The sequence below is a fragment of the Sorghum bicolor genome, chromosome 6, assembly GCF_000003195.3.
Source record: "Sorghum bicolor cultivar BTx623 chromosome 6, Sorghum_bicolor_NCBIv3, whole genome shotgun sequence".
NCBI classification, from domain to species: domain Eukaryota; kingdom Viridiplantae; phylum Streptophyta; class Magnoliopsida; order Poales; family Poaceae; genus Sorghum; species Sorghum bicolor.
Genome location: NC_012875.2, coordinates 59,755,829 through 59,777,197, shown reverse-complemented (window position 1 = coordinate 59,777,197; position 21,369 = coordinate 59,755,829). Strand labels below are relative to the sequence as shown.

The 21,369-nt window shown below is 46.8% G+C and overlaps 3 protein-coding genes and 1 pseudogene across 4 annotated transcripts; 3 read left to right on the top strand and 1 right to left on the bottom strand.

Annotated features, from left to right (window-relative positions):
• Nucleotides 1,679-4,828, top strand: LOC8070310 (protein ROOT PRIMORDIUM DEFECTIVE 1). Of its 2 annotated transcripts, none has more exons than XM_002448708.2 (2): nt 1,679-3,228; nt 4,537-4,828. In XM_002448708.2, exon 1 carries the CDS (start codon nt 1,929-1,931, stop codon nt 3,165-3,167), a length of 1,239 nt encoding a protein of 412 aa, XP_002448753.1. In that variant the 5' UTR covers nt 1,679-1,928; the 3' UTR covers nt 3,168-3,228; nt 4,537-4,828. The 2 variants fall into 2 exon arrangements, with proteins under 2 accessions (XP_002448753.1, XP_021318513.1); XM_021462838.1 differs by having other exon boundaries at nt 4,507-4,828.
• On the bottom strand, nt 6,460-10,379 carry LOC8085848 (peroxisome biogenesis protein 22). Its single transcript, XM_002447262.2, has 8 exons — nt 10,041-10,379; nt 9,783-9,950; nt 9,646-9,693; nt 7,803-7,859; nt 7,610-7,711; nt 7,443-7,508; nt 6,911-7,012; nt 6,460-6,829 (listed from the first exon to the last, which is right to left on the bottom strand). The coding sequence occupies exons 1-8, from the start codon at nt 10,149-10,151 to the stop codon at nt 6,731-6,733; spliced, it is 753 nt and encodes a 250-aa protein (XP_002447307.1). The 5' UTR covers nt 10,152-10,379; the 3' UTR covers nt 6,460-6,730.
• LOC8085847 (pentatricopeptide repeat-containing protein At3g50420) lies at nt 11,183-13,669 on the top strand. The gene has a single exon (XM_021462837.1). It carries the CDS (start codon nt 11,437-11,439, stop codon nt 13,594-13,596), a length of 2,160 nt encoding a protein of 719 aa, XP_021318512.1. The 5' UTR covers nt 11,183-11,436; the 3' UTR covers nt 13,597-13,669.
• Nucleotides 14,173-17,773, top strand: LOC8085846 (annotated as a pseudogene).

Genomic DNA, 21,369 nt, shown 5'->3' with positions numbered 1-21,369 from the left:
ATCGCGTTGGTCAAACTTTCACTAGGTTTACTATAGCTTTACTTAGCACGATATTGTCAAATTATGGACTAATTATCTGATCGAGTACCCTGATCTTGTGGCGCAATAGCTAGAAAAACGGAACTCTGAAGTGAACCTAAACAGGCGGCGGCTGCGGCAAGACGGCGATTTGACGTGACTTGAGAAGAGAACCTGTCCTCGTCGGTGTTACATCTACCTAATAGTTCGGTAACAGTGAGATATATTTCTAATCACACACCGGGGCCATCTTAGCCTGAAAATTGAGTTCACACGCTTACGGCTGTAGTGCAGCAATGGCTACTGATCAGATTCCAATAGGTCACAAACTACATTCAGTCTGAGGATCTACATCTATGTGGACAGGAAGATTGCCGTCACTAACATCCTTCACGGGACCAACAGATATGGTTGTGAGGGCAATTTGCTCTTCAACAGCCTGTACTTCGTTTCCATCACCTGCATCTCTGACTCTGCCTCTCCGCAGAACAGCATCAGACCGGCCACCTGACGCAGGATTTTATTTGTCAAATATCATGATAAGAAGAACAAGTGTCATGTACCTGTGTCATCTTTTCTTTTTCACATGTTATATGTGCAAAAATCCAGGTTTTTCTTTTTCTTGGTCAATGTTTAAAGGGATCACTAGACATATATATCTTAATATGTGCCTAGAGTTATTGCTTATTTTTACCAAATTTCGAATTGGGCATATTTCAGAATTAAAACGCTAACACGTTGGCTTTGACATCGATGGACGTAATTTTTATGTCAAATAAAAACCGATGCAAAAGGATCGAACTGGTTTTGGTCTACGAGAATCGGCTAGGCCTTTTTTTTTCTTTTCTTTTCTTGTAGGTACACCGTACACGTGTAGTGTAGCAGAACCGGGTAGGTCGGTTTTTTTTTGCTTTTCATTTATGGCCTTGTTTAGTTCCCAAAAAATTTTGCAAAATTTTTCAGATTCCCTATCACATCAAATCTTTAGATGTATGCATGAAGTATTAAATATAGACGAAAATAAAAACTAATTACACAGTTTGGTCGAAATTGACGAGACGAATCTTTTGAGCCTAATTAGTTCATGATTGCACAATATTTGTCAAATACAAACGAAATTGGTACTATTTACATTTTGCAAAAAAATTTGGAACTAAACAAGGCCTATGTTGAAGTCGATTTGGATGGTTGGAGAACTCCCACTGTATTATGGATTATTTAAGTAACACGATTGCTAAAGGTGATAAAAGTATAAAGATTGGTGCTGCGTCCGGGACGTTTGCCAATGCTTCTATACTCCATACTGTACAGTGTACACCATGGGTGGATTTATATAGAGGGTTGCGGGTGCGGACGTATCCATAAAAATATTAAAATGTAGTGATTATAATCAAATTTTCATCATATTTATATCCACACGATAAAATTCTACGCACCCATAAGGCAAGCGCATCCTTTCATATTTGCTCTAGCTCCGCCACTTGTACACAAGAATATGACACATCCAGCGTCGTATATTGTACACGGATTCCCGCCTGCTGTTCTACATAACGGAGGCGGTCACCTGCAGGCCGAATGGAACGGCTATAGGTCTATTGGGCCGTGGTTACTTGCGGCTCCTGCTCCATGGAGGAGTCGTCAAGCGGGAAGCCCATCGTCTCGTTTCTGGGCTCTCTCGGCTCTATGGTCCTCACTCTTCGGAGCAGGAGCCGAGGAGGAAGGCGGCTGGGGAGTGGGGAGTGGAGCGGCCGCCGCGCGGGGACGGCGTCTGGAGGCGGCGCGGCGTTGGCTGCGGCCTCCATACGCGTGGGCGTCCGTGCCGCTCCCACTCGCTGTCAGGCTTGCTTCCATCTCCCTCCCCAGTCCCCCCAGATTCCTCCACCTTCCCCTGCCCTGCCTCGCCGCCCACAATGCTTCTCCCGGCCGTCGCCGCCAGCCGCCTGGTCATGGTCCGCCTCTCCGCCGCCCGTTGCATATCCTCTCTAAAGGTCCCGTGGAAGCGCGACCCCGCCCTCGACGCCGCCATCTCCCGGGACCGCCGCTTCCGCCAGGCGTCCCGCCTCGTCCGCGAGGTGCTACTCTCCCCAGGCCGCCGCCTCCTCTTCCGCTACCTCACCAAGCGCCGCGAGCGCATCAAGCTCCCCGTCCGCGTCCCCACGTTCCTCAGGCGCTACCCCACCCTCCTCGCCGTCTCCGCTCCCCCGGAGCCCGTCGCCTCGCCCTCCCCGCACCTCCTCGCTTTCCTCGACTTCGCCTCCCGCCTCTACGAGCTCCACGCCCCCTTCCTCGCCTCCAGGCTCGCCAAGCTCATCATGATCTCCTCCACGCGTGCTCTGCCCGTCAGCAAGATCGCCGCCGCCAAGCGCGACTTCGGCCTCCCCGACGACTTCCTGGTCTCGCTGGTCCCGAGGTACCCCGGTCTCTTTCGCCTCGTCGGTGACCCCGGGCCCGACTCGTCCGGAAACGCGTTCCTCGAGCTGGTTGCTTGGGACGATACACTCGCCAAGTCGGTGATCGAAGTTCAGGCTGACAAGGAGGCCGATGTCGTCGGAATTAGGCCCAGGCCAAACTTCACTGTGAAATTGCCCAAGGGGTTCTACCTCAAGAAGAAAATGAGGGAGTGGATGAGGGATTGGCTTGAGTTGCCATATATCTCACCTTATGCAGATGCATCCGGGCTGCATCCGGCATCTCCGGAGGCGGAGAAGCGAACTATTGGCGTTTTACATGAGGTGTTGTCCCTGACAGTACAGCGAAGGATAGCGGTGCCAATTATTGGGAAATTCTGTGATGAATATAGGCTGCCAAATGAATTTGCTAATGCGTTCACGAGACACCCAGGCATCTTCTATGTATCACTTAAGGGTGGCATCAAGACAGCAGTATTGAGGGAAGCCTATGATCAGAACGGGGAGCTTGTGGATAGAGACCCAATGCTTGAGCTGAAGGAGAGATTTGTGGCAATCATGGAAGAGGGGCATAAGCAATATTTAGAGGACTTGAATAGGAAGAGAGAGGCACTGCAGAAATACAGGGAGGATGCAGGTTGCAAGGATGCAAAAGCAGAGATCGAGAATCGGCTTGAGGAGGAATGGCACAGTGAGGATTCAGAATGGGATGATGACACAGATGATGCTTATGTGCAGTAGGAGGCAATGGAAGCCAGTGTAGTTAATGGCTCTTCCGCTCTTGTAATTCCTTTTGTCCCTGGTCAGTGTTCCGAACTCTTTGTTTCATCTTCTGGCTGTTAATACAAAATATATTGGAATTTGACACACTCTTAAGTCTTTAGGACTCTTGAGATCCTTTTTGACTTAACACTTGAAACAGTTTTTTTTGTCAGCAATCTTCTTGGAAGCCTTTGTTATTGTTAGTTAGCTTACTGGGGCTGGGGAGGAATGGAGGATACAACTGGCTTTTGTGTTGGGACCTTTGCCATCCATTCGGATTCAGAAATTATTTTTACGTTCATCAGTGCAAGTCTATTCCTTTTATGGGATTTTCTTAAAAATGTCGCATCATGCACTTGCAGTCTTGTGCGCTACACATCCTTAACACAGATACCACATTATGACATGAAGTAATCATTTTTTATATACACGCTCAAGAGTTCTGTGCTCAATAAATCCATAATAACACAATCCAGTTTCCTTCTTAATAACCTACCCAAATTTTCAGTTGTGCCTCATTTCTTTCAAGAATCCAAATATCATTAGACGAGCTATATGCCTCCGTCCAGAAAATTTCCCCTCACAGTCACTGTAAGTCATTTGGTATATTTCATTTCCCAAAGTCAGAATATCAAGTGGTGTTTAGCCAAAGGTAATACTTCCAGGATATGGATGGATGGTCATTGTGCTAGATAGGAATGGCGTTGACAGGTTTTTAGTTGGTTCGCTAATTTGAGAAAACAAATTTGTATTAAATGTTCCATCTGGTTTCCTGTACATGATGAACAACATATAGATCGCATAGAAAGTTGAAGGCTTACACCTGCCACCTTCAGTTTGCACCTGGGACTGGTGCTGTATAGAAAATTGAAGGCTTATGGCTGCCGCCTTCAGTTGTTCCACCTAGTACTGGGGCTATGTAAAAAGTTTGATTCTTGCCGAGCACTTGGAGAAAGAATTGAATGAAAATAAATGTAACCTTCAGTGGTTCTACCTAGGAGTTGAGCTATATAAAAAAGATTTGGTTCTTACAAAGCATTTGGAATCTACTTAGAGAGCAATGCATTGATTGAAAGTTAGCTTGCTTGTACTTGTGCTGTGCCGTAAGGGATTTTGTGCTTTCTGAGTTTTATGCTGTCTGCCTTACGGGTCTTCCAAACCCTGGACAGAAGTTTGTTTTTTCCCCACTGTTATTTCCATGTTCTATTACTGTTTTTTGCCGTACATATTTTTACTCCGATTTAGGTTTTATACTCTCTGAATCCTTGTTCGTTTAGGCTTATCAGTCGAATCGTGTTTTTCTCTCATAATAAATCAGCCAACAGTACTTTTTGACATGGCTTATCAGCCAAACGAACAAGGCAGCCCCGCAGATCATTGTAGCAGCAGCAGTGCTGCCGAGGGATTAGCTGTGGCAGCTACAAGGAGGCGGCGAACTGGAGTGAGCGTGGCGGCAAAAAGGCACTTAACCCCGATTGCCGAGGCCCAATACATAAGATGGTTCTCTGCTCTATCTATTATTATAAGTATTGTACATGCTATGATGGAACCATAAGATGTTCGTGCAGCAACTTAGTTCAGTTGTACTGTTTGACTCATGAAATGTAACAAGTTCTGTGACACTGGTGATCCTGTTGGTATCTTGGCGTCCAATGCAGTTGTAGATGCCTGATGCCTCTTGCCTCATGCAGAGGCTGTGTTAGCCAGTTAGATCCAAATCAGAGCAACACGATCTCTTAGGATTCGATGAAGTTGATGTGCTCACTAGATCTGAACCGTTCCAAATATAACTGGAAATACATAAATACGGCAGGTGTGGATCCAGCATAGTGGCTGTATATGTACACCTGATGACTATGCGGAAAATCAAAGTTTAGGACATGCTTGGATGATTTCATTTTAGAAAACTGTGGTATCAATAAACTATGGTTTTATAAACTAAGGCCCTATTTGGATGCTGTAGCATTTAGAAATCGTAGTATCATGACTATAGTTTAGAATCTAATAAACTAACCGTGTGTTTGGTTGGAGAGCGAAGAGAGCCGGGTTGGAGCGAACCCGTTCTCGTGGCTGTTTGGTTGGAGGATGAGAGGGTTGGATTGGCTCCAGAGTGAAATATTCCTCTCAGATGCGGGTTGGACTCGTCCGTCAAAATTTGGCGGACGGAGCCGCTCCAGCCGGGTTGATGTTCACCAAACACTAAATTCCTTCAACCAAACACTGAACGGAGCCGCTCCGTCCCCAATTCTTCAACCAAACACTGAAACGGGTTGGGTCTGTCCCCAAAATCGAAATGCAACCAAACACTCTTTTGGGTTGGCTCCGTCCCCCAAAACTGGGTTGGATCCAACCCAACCCATCCAACCCCCAACCAAACACACGGTAAGGCCCTATTTGGATGCTGTAGCATTTAGAAATCGTAGTATCATGACTATAGTTTAGAATCCATAGATGTGCAAAGCCATGGTTTAGAAAAAAGAGGTATTAGAGTGGAATTTATAAAACTCCAAACGACTATAGTTTTAGCAATATTGTGGTTTTCAAAACCATAGTGTTTATTTTAACCAAACATTTCATGGGGCTCTAAATAGTATTTCACAAAACCATGGTATTTTTATTAAATTCCAAAAATACTTTACATTCAAATATGGCCTAAAAACATACAAAACTATGCTTTAGAAAAAAGAAGTCATGTATAGAGCTTTCAAAACTCCAAAAGACCGGTTTTAATAAAATCATGATTTTAGAGACTACATAGTTTGTTGTATTCAAACACCAATAATAGCTTCTGAAAACCAAAGTATTTTACAAAGCATAGTGTTTGTCCAATACTAAAAAAATTACTTGGCACATAAGGCCTTGTTTGTTGTATCCAAACACCAATAATAGCTTCAGAAAACAAAGTATTTTACAAAGCAGTGTCTATCCAGCACAAAAAAAGAAAAAAAAATGCCAACTAAGGCCATGTTTGAATGTTATCGAATTTATCTCAATCTACATGTGTTGAGGTAGATTGAAGTAAATTTAATTTATATTCCACTCCAATACACCTCATTACATGTAAATCGATGTGAATTTGAATGCATATGAGCAGCCTAGCTCGTGGGAAATAATCAGTCAGTTTTCTTTATTTTCCATTCTTTCGTTATATTTCCCTTGTAATCTTTGTGGTTACTTTATTATATTGAATGCTTTCATAAAAAAACTAGTTTAATAGCACTCACCTTGTTCCTATATTATCCAATACCGTGACCTCCTCTGTAGTGAAAGCTTGACGTATAGGAGTAGCTTCTATATTCATATTTTTTTCCATGCAATTTTTACTAGAAATAACAAACAAATAAATAAGAATGTTTTTTTATCAACTTATTATCATCGTCTATATTTAATATACATCTTGCATGATCGCAAGCCAACTCCTATAAGAGTAGGGTGGCTGTTCTGTCCATGCCTTGGTTGGGGGCGTGACAACTCACAACTGTGCTGCTAAATCAGCACATTTGTTTGGAGTTCAGAAGCCCCCTTTTCTTTGCGCCCCGCCTTCAAGAGAAGAACTGCTCAAGACTTGGAGAATTGTATATGTTGCCTGCAAGCTGTTCTCCTTCCACCGTGGAAATAAATAGTTGGCATCGAATGAACCGCTGATAATAAATGGGGGGAAAATGTTAACATATCAAAAGAAACCCCTGCTCCAGAAATAAATAAGATACAAGATAACATACAGATAATTGAGAAACTATGTCGAGGTTCGTGTCTATGTGAAAATCTGACTCCAACTGTCGAACAAATGAAGTTCGACCAACTTCAGTGCTGCAAAAGAGCACCTGAAAACATATACAAATACCTTGTTTTTACTAAAAGTCCAATGAAGGCGACAGAAACAGATAGTCATAGAGTAAAACATAACCGAACATCCAAGCATTACCAGATACCAGGCGATAAAGAGAAACACATATGGCCTAACTATGGGCAAGGGGAACTATTCTTTCATGCGTCAAAACATAACTGAATATTCTGTACGATGAGCAGAACTAATATGCTGAGTGCCACTAGAACTTTCAATGTCCAAGTACAATTTTTTTTTAAAAAGGTGCAAGTACCAACTACCGGCCATTTATATATATGCTATATATCCTATGGGCAATAGACATAATAATCAGGACTCCAGGGGAAAGTATCATTCAAGTTTTATGATGAGAACAATAAAGTAAATGAACGATGATGAATCAACAGTCTTTAGTTTGAACTTGTCACCTTCTCTTTCATCAGGCCACCAGTTCTGAAAAGTCCAGAGGTCTCCAGGGCCATGAGAGCGTTCTCCTACAGTTTCCATTAGTCACTCGATTTACAGAACCATCCATATAACATATTTTCGTAACAAAACTGCAAATAAATGTAAGGATGAACTAAGAAATTAATACCTCGCTCTTGTCATCAAGTACAGTCTCCATCAGGTAGAGATCACAATATCTGGATATTTCCAGTAGTAACTCTACCACGGAGGGTCTAACTGTAGCATGTTCCTGCATCAAAGATGGATAGCAGAAGGTTTAGCTTTGGTGATAGGCGATTACGCAAGAGATACAAATACTTGACGAGCATTGCTAGTCACACCTGAAGCTCCTCAGGAGTTTTCTCCTCAAAAACAACACCAAGAAGTTGGCACGTAACCTGCACAAGCAATTTTTATGAGATTCGTTGAATTCTGCGATATGGCAAACAGATTTATATTAATCTGAAGCAGGGCCATGATTTAGGAAGGTTGTGTCAAATTAGATCGCTGGAGTGTTCAACTGCTAATTTCTTCAGCCTCCTAAGAGCACTTCCAGTGTGCAGAGAAACCAAACTGTAAGCGTAAAAAATCAAACTTTGCACATTGTGGAAATCGAACTTTGTGTGTCAGAGCTCAAATCGCATTCTGCGTAGTGGTCTTTTTTTTTTTGGGATTTTTGGATCTGGGCCATTACAATTCTCTAAGTTTTGAGAAATGCCATTATAATTCGTCTATTCGGAGATCTGCCATTATAATTTCATCTCTCCCTGATTCATGCCATTTTCTACGGCTGCAATGTACAAAGGCCCACTGGTCAGGTATGTATGTGTATCGAATCGCATACGGACGTTTAAGTCGCTTGCTCCTCCGTCAGACGAGACCGCTGTTCACGTGCGCCGTTCTTCTTCTTGCCCGCCGACCGCTCCATGCTGCTCTGCAAGGCCGTGTCTCGCGGCACGTCTTCCCCAAGGGCTCCTCGCCCGAGCTCGTTGTGGACCTCGCCAATGAGCAAGTCCGGCAAGAAGCAGATCGCCGCGGGCGTGCTGCTCCCGCTCGATCAAGAACGACGACAGCGTGTGTGCGTGGCCGACCTACAGTGACCTGCCACCCACGACTTTGGCCGCCGAAGCCGAACTCGGGAGCTAGCCTCCACGGTGCTCGCTATCCTCTCCATGAGGCTCCACGGCACACAACACCCATGCAGCAGCAGGTGACGAACGGCAGCAGGATCTCGACCTCCTCCTGCAACTCAAGATCAACTACTAGCCAAGGTGCCCGCAGCCGGAGCTGGTCGTCGGCGTGGTGGCCCATACGGACGTCAGTGCCCTCTCCTTCATTCTCCACAACAGCGTGCCTGTGTGCCCGTGGTGGCGGTGGCGGCGGCTCCTCGTGCACACTCCCATATGCAGCTGCTCACACGCGTCGAGCACACACGCCGATACACGACGGTAGCCGGGGTCAGCAGTAGCGCCGAGCGCGGCGTCCACGGCGAGGCGAAGCGGAGGTGCTCGAAGGGGCCGGTCTGCCTCGCGCAAGCCGCCGTGAGTGAGCGTGGCCGCTCCACCTCGCGCGTAGGCCACTGCGGGCGAGCGCCGCCGCTTGGCTCACATGCCGGTCGTCGTGGACGACTGCTCGTCCACTGCAGGAGCACTCGGTTCGACGGAGGAGAAGGAGAAGGGAACTTGACGTCCGTTTACCTTCCTATACACATACACGCCTGACAGTGGGGCTTCTATACGCGGTAGCAGTAGAAAATGGCATGGACAGGAGAAAGATGAAATTGTAATGGCAAATCTTGGAATAGGCGAATTGTAATGGCGTTTTTCAAAACTCGAAGAATTGTAATGGCCCAGATCCAAAAATCCCTTTTTTTTTTGTGGGGGGGGGGGGGGGGGGGTGGGGGGGGGGACATTCTGCGTAGTGGTCGAACCGAGGTAAAATAAATCTGTTTGGCATGCAAAATCGATTCATACACTGGAGCTGCTCTAAGACAAATCCCTAAAAATGTTTCGTTACGAACACGGTTCATCTGAAAACAAGCCTATCAGCATTATTGGATGGAAAAATTATTCCAAAGGTGCATTGTCTTCCTTTTTAAACTAGGAATAGCCCTTAAGAACACCAAGTTGCGTGCACATTCGCTCTTCTGAAAGACAAACTTAGGTGTGATGGAAGAAGACACACCTTTCTGCACCCTCTCAGTCGCTTCACCACAATTTCCCGTGTTACTACCTGCCAAACACAAACTTGTTGTCACAAATCGAGCCAGCCGACGCAATCAACAATGCCAGGAATCATAATTCCATTCCAGCATAGCCTACCTTGCCAGAGTCACCAATAGGCTCCGCCGCATCAGGCACAGTCGCGGCGGGGTCCGCTGCAGGGGTAGGCGGGGGCCGCTTGGGAGCAGGCCTGCGGGGGCGCAGGAACTTCCACGCGAACACAACGGCGATGGCGAACCCCGCGACGGCACCGAGCGATCCAGCGCCCTGGGAAACAAAGCGGAGCCGCATGGACGATGTCAGTAGCTAGGGTTAGGGGCGCCGCGCAGGGGCGAGCCGAGGGGACCCCGCTTTTACCTTGTGGCTGAAGAGCAGCGCGAAGATGTCGGTGACATGGCGGTTGAGGGCGCGGGCGACGCGCCGAACCAGCGAGACGGCCTCCTGCTCGGTTGCAGCGAGGCCCGGCATTGCGAGGGCGCTGGAGAGAGGCTCCGCGTTTGATCTCCCTCACGCGGTCAGGGCGGTGGATGGGGGTGGGGGAGGCGCTGATTGCCCCTGGATTGCGAGGCCGCGGTGGCCGGTGGAGGAGACCGGGAAAGGCACGCACGGGCAGGCACGGAGGCGCTGGCCGCGGGAGAAAACGGGGAAGAAGGGCAAAGGAGAGGGGAGCCCGCGGTGACGGAGAGCAGGGGACAGCACCTGTGCTTATCTTGTTGACCGGGGAAGAAGTCATCCAACACGTCCGTTTTTTTTTCTTTTCCTATTTTTTGGCACAATTTTTCTTTTCCTGCTTTGATTTAGGTTCTGTTTTTTTTTGACAACAGGATTTAGGTTCTGTTGGTACACTCAGAATTCATGGCTCGTTACCAAATATATAATACTTCATCCAAACCACTTCTACATCTTGATCATAAAATGCTTAGCAGAGTCTTCCTATGATTTCACCTGCTTCCAAAAGACATGTTTCCCTTTTGAAGCAGATGCCATGGCCGTCCTTATTGCCAAGTCCTCCAAACCACCGCACGCCTTCAGCAAAACAGCAAATGCCGACCTGTCAGGGGCAGAAGTACGGTAAGGCATCTCCAGTCCAGTGTCGACCAGGGCCTTGTTTAGTTCCGCCGTAGTACTTTCGTTTCTATTTGACAAACATTATCTAATTATGGAGTAATTAGACTTAAAAGATTCATCTTATGATTTAGTAATTAGTTTTTATTTTTGTCTATATTTAATACTTCATACGTGTGTCGTAAGATTAGATGCGATAGAATTTTGAAAAGATTTTGGTTTTGGAGTGAACTAAAGCCCAGGAAGAGGTGGGACAAGGTTTCGTCGGCGAGGATCCACCACCTGCGTGTGGTGGCGGCCGAGACATTCGGGGACGTCGGGGCTCGTGGAGCGTGCGCTGCGACAGGTGGTGCTCTCCCCATTTTCTAATGTCGGTTACTCGGGGCGGGAGACGGCGCGACAGGTGGTGGATCGGTGGAAGCTGCCACTGCCGCGAGGCGCCATTGGCGAGCACACGACCTTGCTGCGAGGTGTAGAACGATCGTGGTGCAGAACGAGGCCTCGGGGCCAGGGGAGGCGGCGGCACCTCCTGCGCTGCGCTCGTGATCGTCCTTCTTCAACACGGCGCGCTAGCGCATGTTTGACTAGTGGATCGCGGTGGCGTCGCGTCTTTTGGCAACGGTTACGGGGTGGAGCCCGCCCGCCCGTGGCCCGTGCACTGCGCCAGCCAGCGCGCGTGCCGCTCTCCATGTCGTTGCGCCTCGGCTTCCAGAGCCTTGAGCCGGTGCTCGCCGCGGCGGCCGAGTCGCTGTTCGGCACCCGCTCCCCGCCGCGCGCCGTCCTCCGGCGCGCGCGCGCGCTGCACGCGCTCCTCGTGGTCTCGTCCCTGCCGTCCGCGCCCCGCCCGCCCACCTTCCTCGCTAACCAGCTGCTCGCCCTCTACTGCCGCCTCTCCGCGGTCCCCGACGCCCTCGCCCTCCTCCGCTCCACGCCGTGTCCCTCCGTGGTCTCCTACAATACCGTCCTCTCCGCGCTCTCGCGCACCCTGAGGCACGCGCCGGACGCCTTCGGGCTCTTCCGCGACCTGCACTCGTCGGGTCTCCGCCCTACCGCCCCCAGCCTCTGCGCCGTCCTCCGCGCCGCCGGCTCGCTGCGCGATGGCCGCGCGGGTGCCGCCGCGCACGCGCAGGCTGCGGCGCTCGGCTTCCTCGCCAGCGACATTGTGCCGACCGCGCTGCTCCAGATGTATTACGGGTGCGGGTCGCCGAGGGACGCTAACCAGGTGTTCGACGAAATGATGACGCCGGATGTGGTGGCGTGGAACTGCGTGATGCACTGCAACGTACGGTATGGTTACCTTGACCGTGCCCTGGGGAAGTTCTGCCGGATGGTGAGCACTGGGCTGGCCCCTACAGAGAGCACCCTTTCTTCGGTGCTGAGTGGGTGTGGGCACTCTGGGGACTTGGACCATGGGCGTGCGCTGCATGGATGGGTGGTGAAATCAGAGGAGCTCGATCCTGATTTGCCACTGCAGAATGCGCTGCTTGATATGTACTGCTGCTGCTGTGATCTGGACACTGCAGTGCGTGTGTTTCAGAGGATCGGGACACCAGACTTGGTGTCATGGAATACCATAATTGCTGGGTTTTCTGGCGTTGGGGACGGTTGGAGCGCAGTGCAGGCCTTTGTGCAGCTGAAAGCTGTGTCCTCTGAACGGCTGGCTCCAGATGAGTATACATTTGCATCTGTGGTGGCTGCAGCTGCTCCTTTACCAGCAATGTGTAGCGGCAAACCACTTCATGCTGGTGTGATCAAAGCTGGGTTGGAGAGCAGCGTCTTTGTTGCAAATACACTGCTCAATATGTATTTCACAAATGAGGATCTAGGCTCTGCTCAGATTTTGTTTGATTCCGTTATGGTGAAAGATGTTATCATGTGGACTGAGATGGTTGCTGGCCATTCTGCACTAGGTGAAGGAGAATTGTCATTGAAATATTTTATTGGCATGCTGCAGGTAGGGCACAAGGTTGATAACTTCTCCCTTAGCAGTGCTTTGAATTCCACGGCAGATCTTGCAGGCCTTAAGCAAGGGGAAATGCTCCACGCTCAAGTGGTAAAAAGTGGTTATGAAGGAAATATTTGTGTCTCTGGAAGCCTTGTTGACATGTACGCAAAAAATGGTACTCTTCTAGGTGCCTATTCAGTTTTCTGCACCATACAGAAGCCAGATTTGAAGTGCTGGAATTCTATGATAGGAGGATATGGCAATCATGGGGATTCTGAAATGGCGTTCAAACTATTTGGTGACATGATTCGTAGTGGTCTGCAACCTGACCATGTAACTTACATCTCCCTCCTTTCTGCCTGTAGCCATTGTGGACTGGTTGAGAAAGGAAAACTTTATTGGTTCTGTATGATAAATGATGGCATTGTACCAGGGTTCAAACACTACACTAGCATGGTGAGTTTGTTGAGTAGGGCAGGTTTATTGGAGGAAGCAGTTGATTTAATTAATAAATCCCCTTCTGCCAAGAGATATCCTGAGCTATGGAGAATTCTGCTAAGCTCTTGTGTGACATTTAAAGATCTGTCAATTGGTGTTCATGCTGCTGAAAAGGCGCTGGAGCAGGATCCAGATGATCTCTCAACACACATACTGCTTTCAAACCTTTATGCATCTATAGGAAAATGGGATAGTGTGTCTGAAATTAGGAGAAGGATCAGGGGGTTGATGATTGAAAAGGAGCCTGGGCTTAGCTGGATTGAGATAAAGAAAATGGTCCATGTGTTTTCTGCAGACGATGAATGCCACGTTCACATAGATGTTTGTCGTGATGAGTTACTTAGAATAATGGGAAACATGGGACTGTTGGATAGTTGTGAAAATGAAGTAGTGTTAAATGGCTAGGTTGCCTTTGTTGTTAATGGAAATGAGTCTGACCTTGTTTTGAAAAAAAAATGGCCAAGTTGCCATGAATTTATTTCTGTTGCATGGGAGTGTTCCTTCATGGCACCAATAAAGCTGATGTGTATAATAAGATTTTTCAGCATAACAAATGGTATGAGAGGCTTTATATCGAGCATCCAACAATTTCTGAGGTATGCTTACAAACAAACAAGTTTGAGCCTATGTTCTATGTGTCTACTGCAGCAATGTGCCTATTTGCTTCTGTTTCAGCTTCTCTGTCATGAACAGCAGAATTTCTGGCTATAAAATTTGTCATCTGTTGAAGATAACTAAATACACACTGTAGATTACAGTGCAATTTCCATTAACTAACCACACAATGTAAGTTTTTTGGGCCCGATCACCCTAATAAACTGGGTTATCTACTTCTATAATGAATTGCAGGAACTCCTTGTCCTTTTGAGGGTTCTTTGGGGAAAAAAATACAAGGGAAGGCATCTGAATATATTTTGAAATGGTTCGGTCTTAAATAAGAATCTTCTGACTAATAAGGCTCGAAAGCAGCTTGTCCTATGCTAAGCCTTACTATTCCCATCATGTAAGGTATCTGAAATCTGAAACGTTCTTTGTTCATGTAATATTTATACTTTTTGTTTATTAATTCATACTGAGACATCCTTATAACCATGAAGATTTAATGTAATATAAGCTCCTATAATCTGGAGAAACCTTGTGTTGATCCATCTAACTGCTCCTTTGATGCTACAATTTTCTCCTACTCATTTCAAACCAAGTAATCATCTTAAGATATTAATTATAATTGCTTCTATTCATTTTAGACCAAGGAATCTTATGTTTTTCTAATAAATAGTTACTAGTTTGAGGAGACGCCAATTTAAGTTTGTTTATTTTTGGGACCGTTCACTCATACCAGCCTTCCATTTTTTATATGTATATGGCCTTTTCTGACTTGTTTTATTCAGAAGTTGCAAATGAACCAATAGAAGATCTAATTTCCCTGAATTATCCAGTTTGAAGTGCTGAACTTAGTTCCAAAAGGAGTCAGTTTCTGCTTCCCCTGTTTGTTCCATTAATGCCGTCTTCTTCACATTGCTTCTAAAATTCTCAGTTTGTCTTCCATTTATCAGGTTTTGTGGACATGGGTATCATCCAAGATGGAAAGGGTTCATCTAGTTGGTTACTGTTGCTTCTTTCTCCTGCTACATCTATATGCCACTGGGATTTGAGGAACTAGTGAACTACACATGTGAGACCAACAATTACACTGCCCTTAGTTATTCCTTCATGCATCATGAAGTTGGTGTTCCTGGGCATAGGCTTCTGCCTTCAATCTTCATGCTATTATTTGTCAGGCTTCTTGAGGGATCCTATAAAAGAATTGGAAGAAGGATGGTAGTACCTGATCCTTCTGGTTGCGGTTTAGTTTGCAGTACAAAATTTGTACCCCCTCTGGTCACAAATACTTGATCAGCTTCAGCACCTTGAGATCTTTAACAACTCACTTCACTTCAAGGTTCAGTCCCTTACTCCCTTTCGAAGTCCCCATCCATGACTTGAAAATCCTCCAATGCAATACGTTGAATTGGTCAATTCTGTTTGCTTTAGACAGGTCTTCCATCTGCTTGAGTGTTCAGTCACTTTGGTGTCTCCTTGCTTAACTTTTCTGGTTCCTACCTGCTCACTGCCTCACTGGTCAACCATAGACCATGGTTGATAGCTCCTTTGTTCCAAAGTGCTGCTTTCTGACCTTCTCCAAGGGCCTGGGCACGGACGGCGCCGGGCTTGTCGGATGGGGTCCCAACGACACCTCCTGCTGTTCCTGGACCGGCGTCTCATGCGATCTTGGGACTGGGAGGGTGGTCGGCTTGGATCTCTCCAACAAGAGCCTAAGTGGCGGCATCTCTTCCTCCATCGTCTCCCTCGACAGCCTCGTGACGATAAACCTCTCCCGGAACTCTCTTCACGGCCAGGCGCCCGTGGAGCTCGGGCAGCTCCCGGGCTTGCGTGTGCTTGACCTCAGCGTGAACTTGTTCTCCGGCAGATTTCCAGTTAGCGAGGGTGGCTTTCCTGCTATCGAGGTGGTCAATATCTCCTTCAACAGATTCGACGGGCCGCACCCTTCGTTCCCCGCCACGGCGAAGCTAACTGTTCTTGACATCTCCGGCAACAACTTCTCCGGCAGCATCAACTCGTCCGCCGTCTGTCATGTGTCAGTACAGGTCCTGCGGTTCTCAAGGAATGGCTTCTCCGGCGAGCTGCCTAGCTGCCTGAGTCGATGCAGGTCTCTCGTGGAGCTCTCCCTCATTGGAAACGACCTAACCGGCAACCTCCCCAGCAGCCTGTACTCGTTGGCCAAGTTGAGAAGGCTTCGCTTGCAGGAAAACCAGCTCACTGGCAGTCTCGGCAATGCCCTTGGTAACCTCTCTCACCTTGTGCAGCTTGACTTGTCATATAACAGGTTCACTGGCTCCATCCCTGATGTGTTTGGAAAGATGAGGTGGCTAGAGTCCCTGAACTTGGCCACCAATAGGTTGGATGGTGAATTGCCTGCTTCCCTGTCAAGTTGTCCACTGCTGAGGGTAATCAGGCTAAGGAACAATTCGCTGTCTGATGAGATTGCTATCGACTTCAACTTGCTGCCGAAGCTGAATGCTTTTGATATTGGAACCAACAATTTGAGTGGTGTTATACCTCCTGGCATCGGATTGTGCAGTGAGTTGAGGACTCTGAACCTTGGAAGGAACAAGCTTGTGGGGGAGATACCAGAGAGCTTTAAGGATTTGAGATCCCTGTCATATTTAGCACTCGTAGGAAATGGCTTCACGAACCTATCTTCAGCATTGCGAGTTTTGCAACACCTGCCCAACCTGACTAGTTTGGTGGTCACCAGGAGTTTCCGTGGTGGTGAGACAATGCCCGTGGATGGCATCAATGGGTTCAAGAGCATGCAGGTGCTTGTTCTAGCAAACTGTTTACTCTCGGGCATAATCCCACCATGGCTGCAGAGTTTGGAGAAACTCAATGTGCTGGACATTTCTTGGAACAAGTTAAATGGGAATATCCCACCTTGGCTAGGGAATCTGATCAATCTCTTCTACCTCGACCTATCAAACAATTCTTTCAGTGGGGTGCTTCCTGCGAGCTTCACACAGATGAGGAGTTTCATTTCAACTAATGGCTTGAGTGAGAAGCCACCAATAGAGGATCTCCCATTGTTCATCAAGAAGAATTCAACTGGTGTTGCAGTACAACCAAATCAGCAGCTTCCCACCGTCACTTATACTCTCGAGCAACCTGCTTGTTGGGCCAATTTTGTCAGGTTTTGGTAATCTAGTGAAGCTTCATGTGCTGGACTTGAGCTGGAACAACTTCTCAGGGCCAATTCCTTATGAGTTGTCAGACATGTCTAGCTTGGAAGTTCTGAATTTAGCCCACAATAATCTCAATGGAAGCATTCCATCGTCACTAACAAAGCTGAATTTCCTCTCCAAGTTTGATGTGTCGTACAACAATTTGTCTGGAGCCATCCCAACAGGGGCTCAATTCTCCACCTTTTCAGATGAGGATTTTGTGGGCAATTCTGCACTCTGCTCTCTTTGGAACTCCTCCTGTTACCCGGCTTTGCAAGCAGAGGATGAGAACCATGACATGTATACTTCTAAACAGATCACACGCATCATGGTGGAAGTAGGATTTGCTTCTGGGCTGCTGATGGTCTGGAGTGCACTGTATTTTGCGAGGCCTTGGAGGGCTTCTTATTTTTGGCTGATCGACAGGTTATTTGATAGACCATCTATATGGACAGTGCAGAAAGTGACCAACCTCAGAATAAAAAGGCGGAACGAAGTTCATCCTTGAAGAATGCCCGAGCTGCGAGCTGCTACAATCTTTTTACTTTGCTATGTACAGGCATACAGCATTGCTTCATCCCTACATAGTTTAGTTAGTTTGATGGCTGAAAAGTTCTTATAGAAGTGATTTATTGAATCAGTGGTTATTAGATTTACCCCCTCATCAATCATGATGTTCGAATACAGCTGCGTCTAGTTTTTCAAATGTTTATAGAAAGACTGCTACATCAAGATCAAAAGGCTAGATTGGCAAATTTAATTTCCTTAACAAAGAAAAAAATCTACAAGTAGTATTCAGATGACTATACAGAATTGGCATGTGGAGCAGTGCAGATTTGTCTTAATAATTACTTTCACCGTATTGTAGTTCTGTCAGAGTATTTTGACATATGCTTATATACAATATAAATGGATGTTAGGTTGATACATAGCTGCTGTTCCCAGATTCTAACATAGCGCACTTGTATACAGTCTTCTACTGTGCTGTACTTAAGTGGGTTAAGCTTGATAGCTGAAAAGATCGTCTATATGTTGATTTAGTGAACATCAATCATGATGCCAATTTGTCAAATATAGCCGTGTCTGAAACTCCCAATGGAATACTTTTCATTATACCTTGATGGTTGAGACAAACGAAGATGAGTACTTCGTCATATGTTTTCCGGTACTGCTAAACTTGGGGCAGAATTATGTTGTACTCTCTCCATTTAAAATTCTAAGTTGTTTTGAATTTTTTATATGTATAATTTTTATTATGTATCTAGACATAGTGTATGTTTGAAGGGCAGGCCTGGTGCAAGCGGTAGAGTACTACCGACTGTGACCGGAAGGCCCCGAGTTCGAGCCGCAGCCTCCTTGCATTTGCACATCGCAAGGGTAAAGCTTGCTGCAAATACCCTTCCCCAAACCCCGCACAGTGCGGGATGCTCTCAGCTCTGGATACGCCCTTTTTTAGACACAGTATATGTTTAGGTGCATAAAAAAAATATGATCTTAGACATAATTCTTACTCTTATTTCAGGCTTCTTTTGACTAACACAAAAAGCAGCTGGCTGCGGTTTAGTTTGCAGTACAAACTTTGTACTCTCTCCTGACTCCAGTCAAAAATACCTGTTCCAAGGTTCAGTCCCTTCCGAAGTTCTAATGACAATAATATGTTGAATTCGGAATTCGTCAATTATACTTGCTTTAAGTGACCAGCCTCAGATTTAAAAAGGAGAATGAAGTTAATCCCTGAAAGATGCCCAGAGCTGCTATTCCAGGTTCCAGCTTGGCGAACTGTGCTAGTGCTATATAGAATTGCTTGATTCCTACTCAAGTGCGACATCATTCGGAGTTGCTTGTCTCAACTAGTAGTACTGAAAAGATTAGGTAGCTGCAGTCCGGTAGTTAATATAATCGCCCTTCCTACATGTTGTCGACTGTCGACTAATTCTGTCTGAAACTCCGAATGCAATTTTGATAAGGGCTCATCACCTTGATAGATTTACTTATGAAAATATACTTCATGATTATTGTATCATAAATGTCAGAGCCTTTTATATAGATTTAGTTAATTTTGAAATTGTTTGTAGGTGCTTAGATCGATAATACATGTAGATTTGTCTTTAAAAAGAGGTTATCACTTAGGTGTGTTTAGTTCCCCTTCTATTAAAAAAAAAGATTTTGGTCCATCATTTTGCACAATGGAACTAAATGTCATGCATTTTTTTTAAAAAGGTAGTTATTCTCCATTTTAGATTTTCGCCTCAAGAGGCCAAAAAAAGTCCAAAAAGCCTCAAGAGGCCCTCACCATGGCAATAAATACTGTATTTTAGATAGAACTAAACAGAACTCTGAAATTTTTTGCATTTTGTATTCCATTATTTCAAAGTAGTTAGCATTTTGTCTTTAATGGAGAACTAAACACCCCCATTATATATTTTTGTTAGAAAATTTGAAACATGTGATTGCAGGATGCTAGGTACTCCTACATTGATAAGCGTGTTTTGTTTTCTTTTGAAAGTTATATGCTGCTGGTGTCAAGGCCCCATCTCAAGAGTCCAAGAAGGCAAGAACGTGCGAGGAATCTTGCGGCATATGCGTGGAACATTAAGATTCGATGTGATGAGGAATCTTGTAAAGTTTTGAGTTTTTGGGTGTATCTAAACAAGGCCTAAACCGACAGGTAAGCCTTGTACTTAGGCTCAGCTTTACTGTGATCACACGGACGCAACAGCCAGCAGATGAGACAAGGAACACTGTCAACCAGTAGGAGAAGATGGATTGCATGTATACTGTAGCATGCAATGGGCAGCTACCAGACCAGAGAGAACTTGGACCACGGTCCAAGCTCCAACACATGTGAGTTGTTGCCTACAGTGGAATCCTGCCGCACGTCGCCGGTCGCCAATGGCCACCCAGCGGGCGTCCAGCCCCGGACTTAGCGGCCGGAATTCCGGGCTCACATGGCCGGACCGACCGCGCGTCGGCGTCGAGACGCTGTGCTCGTACTTGCGAGCAACCGTTCATGCAGGCTGCCGCCAAAATGGCGCCAACCCGTGAGTGGGACTACAGCGAGTCTGCAACTGCTGGCTCGGGCCATGTTTAGTTCAATCTGAAAACCAAAAAATTTTTAAAATTCTTCGTCATATCGAATCTTGTGGCACATGCATGGAACATTAAATATAGACGAAAACAAAAACTAATTACACAGTTTAGCTGTAAATCACAAGATAAATCTTTTGATTCTAATTAGTCCATGATTGAATAATATTTTTCATAAACTAACGAAAATGCTACAGTACCAAAAACTTTTCATTTTTCGGAACTAAACAAGGCCTCGATTCATCATTCAGATTTCAGACACAGATGAGGCTCGGCCCCCACCCGCTTGACTGACTGGCAACCGACAGGTCCCCTTCCTAACACTTTTTGATTCGAACTGGACACGACCATTTGGATCCAAAACGTCCAAATTCCCTTTCAAAAAAAAAACCGTCCAAATTCAAATAATGTAGCGGCAGTGACAGAGGATCTGAATTCCATTTCGGCACGTTGGTTGGATGCAAGAAGGATGCAGCGATCTGGTCTGAACACAAACAATCTGGCCGGCCGATCTGGACACGGCTGCTACAAACCAAACCGCAGCAGCTACGAGGATTTTACAATCACGTAACGGAAACAAAATGCAAAGCTTCCAAGCTCCAAGGTTGGCACTTGGCACTCCACACGCACGGACAAGTGACATGTGAGCCCTCAAAAAAGAAAAAAAAAAGAAGAAGGAATGAACATGCATGCCGTCGTGCTTCGTGATCCTCGTTCGCAGTTCTTTCATGGCGACCGGTCGGGTATCCAGATGGCTACACGCCAAAGGGCACGTTCTGATCGGAGGGTGGGTGCCGGTGCCGGTGCTGGCTGGTGACGGCCGCGCCCGGCCGGCCGGCGGGTCGACGAGCGGCGCGCTTAGGCACTAGGCGCTAGGGAGGTAGGTGGGATCGGACCGGTTGGTGGGGGGCAACGCTGCCCGTGATGGCACGGCGGCCGCGAGATCCGTCGAACGTTAGCGTGCGTGTCCTCTGGACACCGGCCAGCATCTCGTCAGGCGACCGGAGTCGGAACAGCTAGCTAGCGCTGTTCGTCGACGAGGACCGCTGCGCCCTGCCAAAGGAACTGCTGGGCATAGGCTAGGTGCGGTGCAGCCAGCAGGTGCCTTCGTATGGCCGCTGGCCGGGCGTGCGCAGGCGCGGTGCTTGGCGAGCATGCTGCATGCATGCACACCGCCGATCGGCGAGCTTGGATCTAGCGCATGCCCAATCGGCGATGGATCCCTCTCTCGGTCACCGAACCTTTTGTCCATTTGTACGATCCAAACCCGAGACAGGACTTACGCGGCGCGACGGGCAAGCGCGAGGACACGCGA